This window comes from Oncorhynchus mykiss, chromosome 3, assembly GCF_057628025.1.
Source record: "Oncorhynchus mykiss isolate SJ-2025 chromosome 3, ASM5762802v1, whole genome shotgun sequence".
Taxonomy (NCBI): domain Eukaryota; kingdom Metazoa; phylum Chordata; class Actinopteri; order Salmoniformes; family Salmonidae; genus Oncorhynchus; species Oncorhynchus mykiss.
The window spans coordinates 45,080,528-45,095,348 of NC_143024.1; the positions used below are offsets into that span (position 1 = coordinate 45,080,528).

General features: G+C 45.8%; 1 protein-coding gene across 3 annotated transcripts in view; it reads left to right on the forward strand.

Moving 5' to 3' along the window:
* me1 (malic enzyme 1, NADP(+)-dependent, cytosolic) overlaps positions 1–14,821 on the forward strand; it is a 124,445-nt gene that overhangs the window by 87,957 nt on the left and 21,667 nt on the right. For all 3 annotated transcript variants that reach the window (XM_036973913.2, XM_090229344.1, XM_090229343.1), the window contains one exon: positions 6,878–6,981. In XM_036973913.2, the coding sequence (XP_036829808.2) occupies positions 6,878–6,981 (104 nt within the window). The remainder of the gene's footprint in view (positions 1–6,877; positions 6,982–14,821) is intronic.

Consider the following 14,821-nt stretch of genomic DNA (forward strand, 5'->3'; position numbering starts at 1 on the left):
ATATAGTTTGTTATCAAGAAATTTGTGTAGTGGTTGAGAAATGAGTTTTAATGACTCCATACATGTATGTTTTAATAACTACATACATGTACGTAAACTCAGCAAAAAAAGTTACGTCCTCTCACTGTCAACTGCGTTTATTCTCAGCAAACTTAATTAACATGTGTAAATATTTGTATGAACATAAGATTCAACAACTGAGACGTAAACTGAACACGTTCCACAGACATGTGACTAACAGAAATTTAATATGTGTCCCTGAACAAAGCAGGAGTCAAAATCAAAAGTAACAGTCAGTATCTGGTGTGGCCACATGCTGCATTAAGTACTGCAGTGCATGTCCTCCTCATGGACTGCACCAGATTTGCCAGTTTTTGCTGTGAGATGTTACCCCACTCTTCCACCAAGGCACCTGCAAATTCCCATACATTTCTGGGGGGAATGGCCCTAGCCCTCACCCTCCGATCCAACAGGTCCCAGACGTGGTCAATGGGATTGAGATCCGGGCTCTTCGCTGGCCATGGCAGAACACTGACATTCCTGTCTTGCAGGAATTCACGCACAGAACGAGCAGTATAGCTGGTGAAATTGTCATGCTGGAGGGTCATTTCAGGATAAGCCTGCAGGAAGGTTACCGCATGAGGGAGGAGGATGTCTTCCCTGTAACGCACAATGTTGAGATTGCCTGAAATGACAACAAGCTCAGTCCAATGATGCTGTGACACACCGCCCCAGACCATGACGGCCCCTCCACCTCCAAATCGATCCCGCTCCAGAGTACAGGCCTCGGTGTAACGCTCATTCCTTCGACGATAAACGCGAATCCAACCATCCCCCTGGTGAGACAAAACAGCGGCTCAGTGAAGAGCACTTTTTTCCAGTCCTATCTGCTCCAGCGATGATGGGTTTGTGCCCATAGGCACATAACTGTGACCGTAGTTGCCTACCGTCTGTAAGCTGTTAGTGTCTTAACGACCGTTCCACAGGTGCATGTTCATTAATTGTTTATGGGTCATTGAACAAGCATGGGAAACAGTGTTTAAACTCCTTTACAATGAAGATCTGTGAAGTTATTTGGATTTTTACGAATTATCTTTGAAAGACAGGGTCCCGAAAAAGGGTCGTTTCTTTTTTTGCTGAGTTTATGTATGTGTGTGTAAGGAATCTTTTTTTTTTATGTGTGCATTTAGCGGTGTGTGCTCATATTTCATGCTACTCTCCCTTTGTATGATGTGTGTCTGTGGCAGGGACTGTACTGCAACTGTTGAGAATAATGGGCAGTTCTTCAAATCACACAGTGCTAGAATGGGCCGTAACCTTCATGTGTGAAAAGGTGTTCTTCCTCACACTCAGAGGATTTACAGGTTTCTGCCTGTTGTTTTCCAAACGTAAATGTAAAGTGTTTGCAGATGTAGCACTGCAAAATAATATCACACAGCAGCATCTGTCAGAGTTTACGACAGGCCACGCACATTTACCTTAAAAATCAACTCGCCCGCCCCGGGCAGCAGCATGTGCCAGCAAGCACTCCATCAGGATGATTACACGCACACAAACACTCATTCAGGCACGGGCGCACCCATGTATTCCTAGACACACGCACAGATTTATGTGTGTGTGCACACGTGTCTGTGTGTGCGCGTGCATATGATCCACAACCTCACGTGAACTAGGGCCTTGCACTCTAGTCTCTAGTTTTCCATTGTGTTCTGAAGAGGTGACGGGCCAAATTAGTTGTAATAGGATAAATGGAGTGCCTGTGTGTCTTAAGCCATATGGAGTTCCTTTGGCATGAGTCATAATATATTATCTCAGACACACTGGTCTGATGCCATGCTCCAGCCCCTACAGACAGAGGGTTACACAGTGGTAGGAGGTGGCGGGAGGTTGGCAGTAAATAATTGAAAACATGACTGTCGTTATCGGCTTATTTCTGACCTTGGGTAGGTATGAGGACTCCTTGACTGAGGTCAGGCTTGCGACGTCTGGACCTTGACTGGAAAGACTGGGTTGTGTCCAAAATGGCACCCTATTCCCTATGAGACCTGGTCAAAAGTATATAGGAATGAGGAAGTACTGTAGGGTGCTATGTGAGACTCAGCTTGGATCTCCCCCAGTCATGTTCTTCTCCCTGTGGTAGTGTGTAATCCCAGAACATGATATAGCAAGGGGTAATGTTTTGGGAACATGTCCAGGGGTAATGTTTTGGGAACATGTCCAGGGGTAATGTTTTGGGAACATGTCCAGGGGTAATGTTTTGGGAACATGTCCAGTAAACAGATGGGATATGGCAGAGCTCCTGTATAGGATGTTTCTGATTTATGGGATGTGCTGTGCTGTGGGGTTCCTGCTACCTGTGGACATCTCCCTCTCACGCACACACAAACACGCATACACAGACACACACTGTTTCTGTTAAAGACGCATCATTCAGCTCTCTTGCATCTCATCACATACACAAGCACATACACAGATGCACATCTCGCTCTCTCTCTCGTCTATTTTCCACACACAGACATACAATTGAAGTCGGAAGTTTACATACACCTTAGCCAAATACATTTAAACTCCACTTTTCACATTTCCTGACATTTAATGCTAGTAATCGTTCCCTGTCTTAGGTCAGTTAGATCACCACTTTATTTTAAGAATGTGAAATGTCAGAATAACATTAGAGACAATGATTTATTTCAGTTTTTATTTCTTTCATCACATTCCCAAGTGGGCCAGAAGTTTACATACACTCAATTAGTATTTGGTAGCATTGCCTTTAAATTGTTTAACTTGTGTCAAACGTTTCGAGTAGCCCTCCATAAGCTTCTCACAATAAGTTGGATGAATTTTGGCCCATCCCTCATGACAGAGCTGGTGTAACTGAGTCAGGTTTGTAGGCCTCCTTGCTCACACACGTTTTTTCAGTTCTGCCCACAAATCTTCGATAGGATTGAGGTCAGGGCTTTGTGATGGCCACTCCAATACCTTGACTTTGTCTTTAAGACATTTTGCCACAACTTTGGAAGTATGCTTGGGGTCATTGTCCATTTGGAAGACCCATTTGCGACTTAGCTTTAACTTCCTGACTGATGTCTTGAGATGTTGCTTCAATATATCCACATAATTTTCCTCCTCATGATGCCATCTATTTTGTGAAGTGCACTAGTCCGTCCTGCAGCAAAGCACCCCCACAACATGATGCTGCCACCCCTGTGCTTCCCGGTTGGGATGGAGTTCTTCGGCTTGCAAGCCTCCCCCTTTTTCCTCCAAACATAACGATGGTCATTATGGCCAAACATATCTATTTTTGTTTAATCAGACCAGAGGACATTTCTCCAACAAATGAGATCTTTGTCCCCATGTGCAGTTGCAAACCGTAATCTGGCTTTTTTATGGTGGTTTTGGAGCAGTGGCTTCTTCCTTGCTGAGCGGCCTTTCAGGTTATTTCGATATAGGACTCGTTTTACTGTGGATATAGATACTTATGTACCTGTTTCCTCCAGCATCTTCACAAGATCCTTTGCTGTTGTTCTGGAATTGATTTGCACTTTTCGCACCAAAGTACGTTCATCTCTAGGAGACAGAACGTGTCTCCTTCCTGAGCAGTATGACGGCTGCGTGGTCCCATGGTGTTTATTCTTGCAAATTATTGTTTGTACAGATGAACGTGGTACCTTCAGGCATTTGGAAATTGCTCCCAAGGATGAACCAGACTTGTGGAGGTCTACCATTTTTTTTCTGAGGTCTTGGCTGATTTCTTTTGATTTTCCCATGATGTCAAGCAAAGAAGCACTGAGGCACTGAGTTTGAAGGTAGGCCTTGAAATAGATCCACAGGTACATCTCCAATTGACTCAAAGGATGTCAATTAGCCTATCAGAAGCTTTAAAGCCATTACATAATTTTCTGTAATTTTCCAAGCTGTTTAAACAAGTGTGTAAACTTCTGACCCACTGGAATTGTGATACAGTGAATTATAAGTGAAATAATCTGCCAGTATACAATTGTTGGAAAAATTACTTGTGTAATACACAAAGTAGATGTCCTAACCAACTTCTAAAACTAGTTTGTCATTAAGAAATTTGTGTAGTGGTTGAAAAACAAGTTTTAATGACTCCAACCTAAGTGTATGTAAACTTCCGACTTCAACTGTATACACTCACACTCATCAGTAAGACATGTCTCTGTGTCTGCACATTGTTTTCCCTCCCAGTAAACAGATCTGTAGAGTGAGTATACAACACATACATTTGTTTTTCTCTAAATGGCCATTTATCTAAATGTGTCTTTTGGGAAATAAACTAAACAGTGAGTGTTATGGGAAAGTTGGCCCTCTCTCTTTCGCTCTCCCACTCACTCCCTCTTTCTCTCCCTTTCTCTTTCACTGAAATTACCTGGTATAGCCTCTGTCTCACAACACACACACTGAAATGAGACCCCGGTGATGTCATCCCACACAATGTGTTGGGTGGGCTCTCCTGGACCCAAAGTGGGGTGTCCATTCAGAGTTCACTTTCATAGTAGCCACGTTGTATTCCTTTTCACATCTATGCACTCTCCTGCTTCTCACCTTTTCCCTTTGCTTGTGGACTTCAATTCACAACACATCAGCTGTATGTGACCAGGCGAAAAAACCTTTCCAAGCCAAACCGTACCATTACCGCTACACACAGCCTAGATCATTGTCACAATTTGTTCAAAACTGTTTAACTATTGTCTTTCTCTCTGAGTCAACTACTCAAAACATTTTATGCAGTGCTAGCTAGCTGTAGCTTATGCTTTCAGTACTAGATTCATTCTCCAATCCTTTGATTGTTTGGACAACATGCCAGTTCATGCTACAAGAGCTCTAATAGGTTGGAGGACGTCCTATGGAAGATGTCATAATTACTGTGTAAGTCTATGGAAGGGGGTAAGAACCATGAGCCTCGTCAATGTAACCAGAGGAGGACGGAAGCTAGCTGTCCTCCAGCTACACCATAGTGCTACCCTACAGAGTGCTGTTGAGACTACTGTAGACCTTCATTGCAAAACAGTGTGTTTTAATCAATTATTTGGTGAAATACGAATATATTTAGTGTAGTTTTATCAAAAAATGAAATTCCCTGAGGAGGATGGTCCTCCCCTTCCTCTTCTCAGTAGCCTCCACTGAAGCAAACAGTGAGGCAGACAGGGGGGCCAGGATTGGGGATGGGGGTAGAAGACAAGTGGTAGCCTAGGGAGGACATCCCGCATTTAGAACCTGGCTCCAAGTGGCTCTCTTTACAGACATGCCAGAGATAGATAAGACAAATAGAAGAAGTACAGTATAAAAACACAAAATAAAACACTAGCTGACCACATCAAAGAAGAGACACATTGTAGAGAGTGTGTGTGTGTGTGTGTGTGTGTGTGTGTGTGTGTGTGTGTGTGTGTGTGTGTGTGTGTGTGTGTGTGTGTGTGTGTGTGTGTGTGTGTGTGTGTGTGTGTGTGTGTGTGTGTGTGTGTGTGTGTGTGTGTGTGTTATGTGCACATCAAAGTGTGTGTGTGTGATAAATCACATACAGGGGCCCTCTAAACCCAGGCCCCTCTTCACCAAGGACTCCATCAGGATCACCACAGACATGCAGACAAGCTACACACACAGAAACACACACACACACACACACATGCCCAGTGACCTCTGCTCCTGATCCTTATCCCAACTCCACGCCTTCCTCCTTCTCCTCCCTTTATCTCTCCATCCAATGGGGCAAAGGGAGCACTTAACATTATGAATAGAGGAGAGTCTCATCTCTTCCACTCCCTGAAGAGATGTGAGGGGCTACAGAAGAGATGTATATTAAGGCTGGCAAATTAAGCTCCTCAGCATCCTACCCTGGTCTGTGTTTGAAGAGAATGTCTCCTCTTGTCCTCTCAAAGCCCTTTAACCCTTTAAATATTAACTGTAATACCAGATGCCATTGCTCTCCTCACACACACACACGCGCGCACTCGAACAGAACTCAGGCCTTAGTCAAAGGGCTGATGTGCCAGCATAGTTAGTCAATCCGTCTTTCTCTTTGTCTCAATCTGGCCGTCTTCGAAACAACATTCATAACATGCCAGCTTGGAACGCAATAAAACGGACTAACTACTCAGAATGTGGTACTGGACTTTGTGATGGTAACCTAACCTAATTTCACCTTTCCCATCATATTGGTTCCTCCATTGGTCCATATTTTGGTGAACGGTGTGGTGTTTTTTAATCCCAAAATTAGGCCTGATACAAATCCAACCAACACCAGTGGCATTTGAATCCCTAGTAAAAGGGGTATGATAGGCCGATTTAAAGTTTAACATGTTGTAATTGCACACAAAAAAGAAAACCGATGCACTTTTCTGACCAAAGGACAGTTTTCAACGAAGAGTTTTGGGAGAGTGGATTACTTCTTCCAATGACTTTCAGCAAATTACTTCCACATATTTTTGCCCAGAAGCTTAATTTGAGCTTTTACCTACAGCAATGAGGTAATTTATGGATCTAAGCGTTACCAGCTTGTCTGACTTTGTTTCTCCCATAATAGCCCTTGGGAGGAGTGAAAAGTGACGACAGAAATGGAATTCAATCCAACAAGGGTGATAAGGCCAACACTTTTGATTTGGTGAGGGTCAGTGGTATCTGAGTCTGAAGGATAGCGGCCTTGTGAACTCTAACCCAGTCTTTTTAAAAAAAATAAGTAGTGGTCTAAAATGCAGGAGTAAATGGAACCCAATCAGACCAAACTCCTCTCTCTCTCATGCCTCACAGTGTGATGTCTGTTCCTACAGTATGTGTGACATACCCAGCTGCTGCAGATGGAAAAGGTTGTATGAACTGACCCTAATCCCCCCCCCTCCCTCCCCCACACACACACTTTTTCTAGGAGCTGCTGAAGGACCCATTGTACATCGGGCTGAGACACAAGAGGATTCGAGGCCAGGCCTATGATGACCTGCTGGAGGAGTTTATGAAGGCAGTGTCTGACAGGTACAGTAGAGCTATTTTCACACTACTGAGCCAAGCCCGAGATGTACTGGGTTAGTCTGGTTACACATCCACCATAGTTACTGGAACCAAGCTGGAAAGGACCACGTGCCCATAAAAAGTATCTGAGCCAGCACAGTATGGTTAAGGTTGACCATAGTGAAAATGAGGTATATGACTACTGCCCAAGAATCACACCAACATTTCCGTCTTCTACACTGTTTTATCTAAAAGTTCAGGACAGTGACTCTGAAAGGGTTAATGCACTAATGCCCTTATCAGCCTAGGAATTGCATCTGAAGAGTTTATTTCCAAAACGCTGTATCCACCAATTTTTCACATTTGTGCGTTTTCATAAAACATTTTTTAAAAAGATTGCTTATGGGTACCTTCATGTGTGGGAAAAACGCTGTATATCCATTGTTTAGCTGGAATGAAGTGTTCGTGTGCTACATATTTGACTGTGATATGTGGTTGTCTCCACTAGCTATCTTAAGATGAATGCACTTACTCTAAATCACTCTGGATAAGAGCATCCGCTAAATGACTTAAATGTCAAATATAAATGTTTTGCGTGCAGAATTATTTTTATACGTTAAAAAAATATATATTGATGTCACAAATGTATTATTTGTACAGTTCTTAATTAAGAATGTAGTTATTTGTTATATTTGACTATGTAAAACCTAGCAGTACTACTTATTTATCTGAGAGTAAGGCGGATGTATAGCATGTTGCTTTAAAACATGATTATTTGGCTCTAAAAGGAAACCAAGTGAAAGAGTTTAAACCAAATACATGTCTTTCAATGATCAATCGTGATTAGATAGTGACAAAAGACACCAATCACATCATTTCTTTAACCTCTTACCATTACCAATAACAGCGTAGGTTAAAATTGTTTTGGGGGGGGTGATATTTCTGCCTCTAACTTTCTCTCTCATCCTTATTCGCAATTCTTTATGATTATCCATAATCATGGTAGCATCCACATTAATGTCGAAGTGTTTAGAGACATAATATATTCTTATTTACAATAAAAGTGATTCCAAAACTACACAGTACATTATTTACCATTAATGTCTATTGGGCACTTATTGCAGGCACTTTGCTGATATTGTTTACGATAAGTAGCCTATACGACAGAAATGTAAAGTTTGAAATATAATAAGTTTGCTAATATGGGTGATTTGTTAATGGTACAATTGATGGCTTCAACCATCAAACTAGTAGTAGTAGGATAATAAATAAAAAACTGTGGTGCACATTAATGTTAGAAACATGTCTTTCTATTTATTGTTATTGCGTCAATTCAGGCAATTTATCGCGATATGGATATTTGTCCATATTGCCCAGCTTTAGTCGCCATACTCTTCCAAGCCTGTGTGTCGATATGTTGTCTTACTATAGTTTAGATTACACATCGGACAAAAGAGCACAGACTCGTTCTCAAGCGAACCTCATGCTGATGCTGTTACATGGTGGTGTGGGTCTACTGAGCTTGTACATAATATCTGAGCCTTCAGTTTACACTGGTTGGAATGTGAGGGTGGTACGTGCCTCTGGTTTGTGGGTAGAGGCCGTTTCTGAGTGCTGACTTAAGTGGTCAGACACTGAGAAAGATATCCGACCACACTATGAGTTCCCCATTCACCAAGTTTCTAAACACTCTTTCACACACACACACACACACACACACCAACAGACCCATCATATCCTGCAGCCTAGTGATGTAACCAATCTAGCCCTTTCAAACCCCAGTCTCCAAAACTTTCAGTATTGTGCTTGACATGGCAGGATAGGATTGGTTAGAGATGGGCTCGCTGGGCTTAGATGCATAACTAGATATAGTGCTGTTTGGTATTCCATATTCCATATCTACATTAGGTTTGTACATTCATATTGGATATTTTGTCACTTTGTGGGGATGGATCAATGACTGTATAAATAAGGGGATGAATATGGCGAGGCCTATACTTTCCCCTTGGGCTTGGAGTGTGTCCAGTCCTGTCACTGTAGTGACTGATGTTTTGGCTTTGGTGACACAAAGCTGTCCCTGACCACCCCCGGTCACATATGGGCTTGCTAAATGTAAGACCAACTCAGCTCCACAGAGGCTAGAGCAGAGCAGAGGCCAGGGTCTGGGGCCTCTCCAACTGGCAGGGGAAAGCCATGACTCTGGAAACAAATGATTATGTGGTGGAGATTGAATGAATGAATGAATGACTGATTATAGCCTGGGAGTTTTTAATAATATTCTTGTTTCATTTTGAGAGAAACCGAGAGAGCTCTCATTTGGAGCCACTTCATATTCTGAAGCTGCTTTTTATACTCGCGCTGCCTCGTATATTTTTATATGTTCGCTCATCAAAGGCCGGCAAGCATTTGTCTTTGATTTCAGGCCAAGGTCTTGTCCAAGGTGGCTCCTGTGAACAGTCTACATGTGTCCCCTCTTCTTTAGTCGCTGGCCAGACTATTGGGAAAGAATACAGAAATCAACTCCAATCAGTCAACACTCTCCCCCACAATATTTTAAACCAGAGGAACCAAGGCCCACCAAGAGTCTAGACACTGTTCAAGTCTTTCATCTTTTGGGTGAAGAGCCCTCTGGCAAGACCATTTTCAAATGCTTAACCGGAGACATTTCCTTTGCAATTGAATTGGCTCTATGAGAGTTGGCCTCCTCAGGGCATTTCAAGGCATTTCAATGCCTGAAAAGTCGAGAATCTTTTTTTACTTCTGCCCCTCTCTGTGCCTCTCAACCATTTCCCCCACGTTTTTGTCCCCATGTCAAATAATTTAATGAGCAAAGATTCCCTCTTTTGAGCCCAACAACTTTGTCGTCCGTCTTTCTGTTTGTCCATCGTCATGGTTACGGGGCCAGCTTTGGGTTAAACCTCTTTGGTAGATGGGGATGGAGGGGGAGAAGGAATGCAGACTGTTTCCGTCTTTAATGATGGAGAGGGGATTTTGGGAAATAATGCGTGTTGCTGAGAGATGTTTGCTCTCTGGGGGAGAGAAGGAAAGAGGGAGGCGAGACGCTGGGGCTTTTATTAAGAAGGCTTAGTTCTCAGCCTCTCTGGCCTCTCAGCCCCCAAGGCCCCTCAGCCCCCCAGGGACACTTAAAGAACAGGCAGCCAATGTGGATGCACACACAGGGAGATGGAAACAAATACTGACCTAGCAGGGCTTGACCCTGGCATGTGTGTGTGTGTGTACTGTACAGGTGTATGTAAAGTTTAGGACAGTGTGTGTGTGAGTTAAACTGCTTGGACAGCTGTGTTTGGACAGAGTGCCCTTGTCCATGACATTCTTTATGGAGGCCAGCGGCTCCTTGGTATGCACACAGTGGAACAAAACCCACTTCATGCCTCCTTCTGTCACCCCCCCAAACCTGGAAATAGAGGACACTTCCGGAAAGATTCCAGGTGCAAGTTTAGGTTTCATCGGGCCTGGGATTAAGTTGCCTTAAGGAGCCAGGGTCTTAAATTTGTCCTCTTTATCTAGACGTAACACCGCCGCGTCTGAGCGATCCTCCACATGGGAAAACTGCTGTCATCTCTCATAGCCATCTTGGATTTTTTTTTCTTCAGGCCGGTATCAAACATTTTAGTGTGTCAAAAGGCTTTACACTCACTGTCGGGGAAGTTTGGCAGTTAGTGAGAAACCTCAGCGCCCCATCAAAAGGTGATAGCCGTAAGTGTTTTCCCGTGTCGGCAAGTTATTTCCTTCAGTTACGAATGTGTACTATCCACGCAAGCTGTAAATCACAGAAGAATGAAAGTGTCAAGAACAAAAGAGGTCTGTGTTGTGTTGGTGACGTCCCTCAGATGGCTTTAGCAGTGCGAGGAAAGTATCACATTGATGGAGGCCTCATCTGTGCGCCCCGCCCCGAGTCCATCCGCCAATGAGTAGTGCGTGTGTGTGTGTGTGTGTGTGTGTGTGTGTGAGACACACAAACCCCACGAAGCAACACTTGCTGTCTACAAAAAAATATATATTATTCAACACAGTTGCCTGTAGCACACATCATACACCCATCTACGTTTGACTCAAGGCAGCATTAGTTTTGGTCTGGCCCACAAAACAACACGTGACCACAAACACAAGAAATGCATTTTGATTTATAAGAGGAATGAGGAAATAAGTATAGAAAAAAAGTAAACAACATAAATGTAAGAACATGATCGTAGAGGTCACTTGTCACCATTGGCCTCTGCATAGACAAACATATACAATATATACAGTACCAGTCAAAGGTTTGTACACACCTACTCATTCAAGGGTTTGTCTTTATTTTTTACTATTATCTACATTGTAATAGTGAAGACATCAAAACTATTAAATAACACATATGGAATCATTTAATAACCAAAAAAGTGTTTACAAAATATATTCAGATTAATTTATTTGAGATTCTTTAAAGTAGACACCCTTTGCCTTGATGACAGCTTTGCACACTCTTGGCATTCTCTCAACCAGCTTCACCTGGAATGCTTTTCCAACAGTCTTGAATGAGTTCCCACATATGCTGAGCACTTGTTGGCTGCTTTTCCTTCACTCTGCGGTCCAACTCATCCCAAACATCTCAATTTGGTTGAGGTCAGGTGATTGAGGAGGCCAGGTCATCTGATGCAGCACTACAATCACTCTCCTTCTTGGTCAAATAGCCCTTTTGTCACGCCCTGACCATAGTTTACTTTGTATTTTCTATGTTTTGATTGGTCAGGGTGTGATCTGAGTGGGCATTCTATGTTACATGTCTAGTTTGTCTAGTTCTATGTTCGGCCTGATATGGTTCTCAATCAGAGGCAGGTGTTCGTCATTGTCTCTGATTGGGAACCATATTTAGGTAGCCTGGGTTTCACTGTGTGTTTGTGGGTGATTGTTCCTGTCTATGTGTTTTTCACCAGATAGGCTGTTTTAGGTTTTCGTTACGTTCGTCACGTTCTTTATTTTGTAGTGTTTGCATTGATTCGTGTTTTACGTTTGTTCATTAAAACATGGATCGCAATCTACACGCTGCATTTTGGTCCGACTCTCCTTCTCACGAAGAAAACCGTTACAGAATCACCCACCACCAACGGACCAAGCAGCGTGTCAACAGGCAGCAACAGCAGCGTAAAGAGGAATGGACATGGGAGGACGTTTTAGATGGCAAGGGCTGTTACACTTGGGAGGAGATACTGGCTGGAAGAGATCGCCTCCCATGGGAACAGGTGGAGGCACTTAGGAGAGCAGAGGCAGCCGGAGAGAGGAGCCGGCGATATGAGGGAACACGGCTGGCAAGGAAGCCCGAGAGGCAGCCCCAAAAATTTATTGGGGGGGGGCTAACAGGGAGTATGGCTACGCCAGGTAGGAGACCTGGGCAGACTCCCTGTGCTTACCGGGGGGCTAGAGAGACCGGACAGACACCGTGTTATGCAGTGGTGCGCACGGTGTCTCCAGTGCGGGTGCATAGCCCGGTGCGGTATATTCCAGCTCCGCGTGTCTGCCGGGCTAGATTGAGCGTCGAGCCTAATGCCATGAAGCCGGCTCTACGCAGCTGGTCCCCAGTGCGTCTCCTTGGGCCGGCTTACATGGCACCAGCCTTGCGCTCGGTGTCTCCGGTTCGCCTGCATAGCCCAGTGCGGGCTATTCCACCTCGCCGCACTGGCAGGGCGACCGTGAGCATTCAACCAGGTAAGGTTGGGCAGGCTCGGTGCTCAAGAGCTCCAGTGCGCCTGCACGGTCCGGTTTTTCCAGTACCACCTCCACACCCCAGCCCTCCGGTAGCAGCTCCCCGCACCAGGCTTCCTGTGCGTGTCCTCGGCCCAGTACCACCAGTGCCAGCACCACGCATCAGGCCTACAGTGCGCCTCGCCTGTCCAGCGCTGTCGGAGCCCTCCTCCTCTCCAGCGCTGTCGGAGTCTCCCGCCTGTTTAGCGCTGTTAGAGCCTTCCTTCTCTACAGCGCTGCCGGAGTCTCCCGCCTGTTTAGCGCTGTTAGAGCCTTCCTTCTCTACAGCGCTGCCGGAGTCTCCCGCCTGTTCAGAACTGCCAGTTTGCAAAGAGCTGCCAGGTAGCATAGAGCTGCCAGTTAGCATAGAGCTGCCAGTTAGCATAGAGCTGCCAGTTAGCATAGAGCTGCCAGTTAGCATGGAGCTGCCAGTCTGCAAGGAGCTGCCAGTCTGCAAGGAGCTGCCAGTCTGCAAGGAGCTGCCAGTCTGCAAGGAGCTGCCAGTCTGCAAGGAGCTGCCAGTCTGCAAGGAGCTGCCAGTCTGCAAGGAGCCGCCAGAGCTGCCTGTCTGCAGGATGCCGCCAAAGCTGCCAGTCTGCAAGGAGCAGCCAGTCAGCATGGAGCAGCCAGAGCTGCCAGTCAGCATGGAGCAGCCAGTCAGCATGGAGCAGCCAGGGCCGCCAGTCAGCATGGAGCAGCCAGGGCCGCCAGTCAGCATGGAGCAGCCAGGGCCGCCAGTCAGCATGGAGCAGCCAGTCAGCATGGAGCAGCCAGAGCAGCCAGTCAGCATGGAGCAGCCAGAGCTGCCAGTCAGCATGGAGCAGCCAGTCAGCATGGAGCAGCCAGAGCTGCCAGTCAGCATGGAGCAGCCAGTCAGCATGGAGCAGCCAGAGCTGCCAGTCATCATGGAGCAGCCAGTCAGCATGGAGCAGCCAGAGCTGCCAGTCGACCAGACTCTCCCAGATCTGCCAGTCGACCAGACTCTTCCAGATCTGCCAGTCGTCCAGACTCTTCCAGATCTGCCAGTCGTCCAGACTCTTCCAGATCTGCCAGTCGTCCAGACTCTTCCAGATCTGCCAGTCGTCCAGACTCTTCCAGATCTGCCAGTCGTCCAGACTCTTCCAGATCTGCCAGTCGACCAGACTCTTCCAGATCTGCCAGTCGACCAGACTCTTCCAGATCTGCCAGTCGACCAGACTCTTCCAGATCTGCCAGTCGACCAGACTCTTCCAGATCTGCCAGTCGACCAGACTCTTCCAGATCTGCCAGTCGTCCAGATTCTCCCAGATCTGCCAGTCGTCCAGATTCTCCCAGATCCGCCAGTCGACCAGATTCTCCCAGATCCGCCAGTCGACCAGATTCTCCCAGATCCGCCAGTCGACCAGATTCTCCCAGATCCGCCAGTCGACCAGATTCTCCCAGATCCGCCAGTCGACCAGATTCTCCCAGATCCGCCAGTCGACCAGATTCTTCCAGATCTGCTAGTCGACCAGGATCTGCTGAAACCGCCAGCCAGCCAGGTTCTGGTAGTTTCTACTACCTGCCTGGGCTTCCTCTCAGTGCTGAGCTTCTTCTCAGTGCTGAGCTTCCTCTCAGTGCTGAGCTACCCATCTGTCCCGAGTTACCTCTGTCCCGAGCTGTCCCTCTGTCCCATGTTATCATTGTGGTGGGTAACCTATTTAGGGACGTTTAGGAGGGGGATTAAAACTGTCATGGAGTGGGGTCCACGTCCAGCGCCAGAGCCGCCACCGCGGACAGATGCCCACCCAGACCCTCCCCTATAGGTTCAGGTTTTGCGGCCGGAGTCCGCACCTTGGGGGGGGGGTACTGTCACGCCCTGACCATAGTTTACTTTGTATTTTCTATGTTTTGATTGGTCAGGGTGTGATCTGAGTGGGCATTCTATGTTACATGTCTAGTTTGTCTAGTTCTATGTTCGGCCTGATATGGTTCTCAATCAGAGGCAGGTGTTCGTCATTGTCTCTGATTGGGAACCATATTTAGGTAGCCTGGGTTTCACTGTGTGTTTGTGGGTGATTGTTCCTGTCTATGTGTTTTTCACCAGATAGGCTGTTTTAGGTTTTCGTTACGTTCGTCACGTTCTTTATTTTGTAGTGTTTGCATT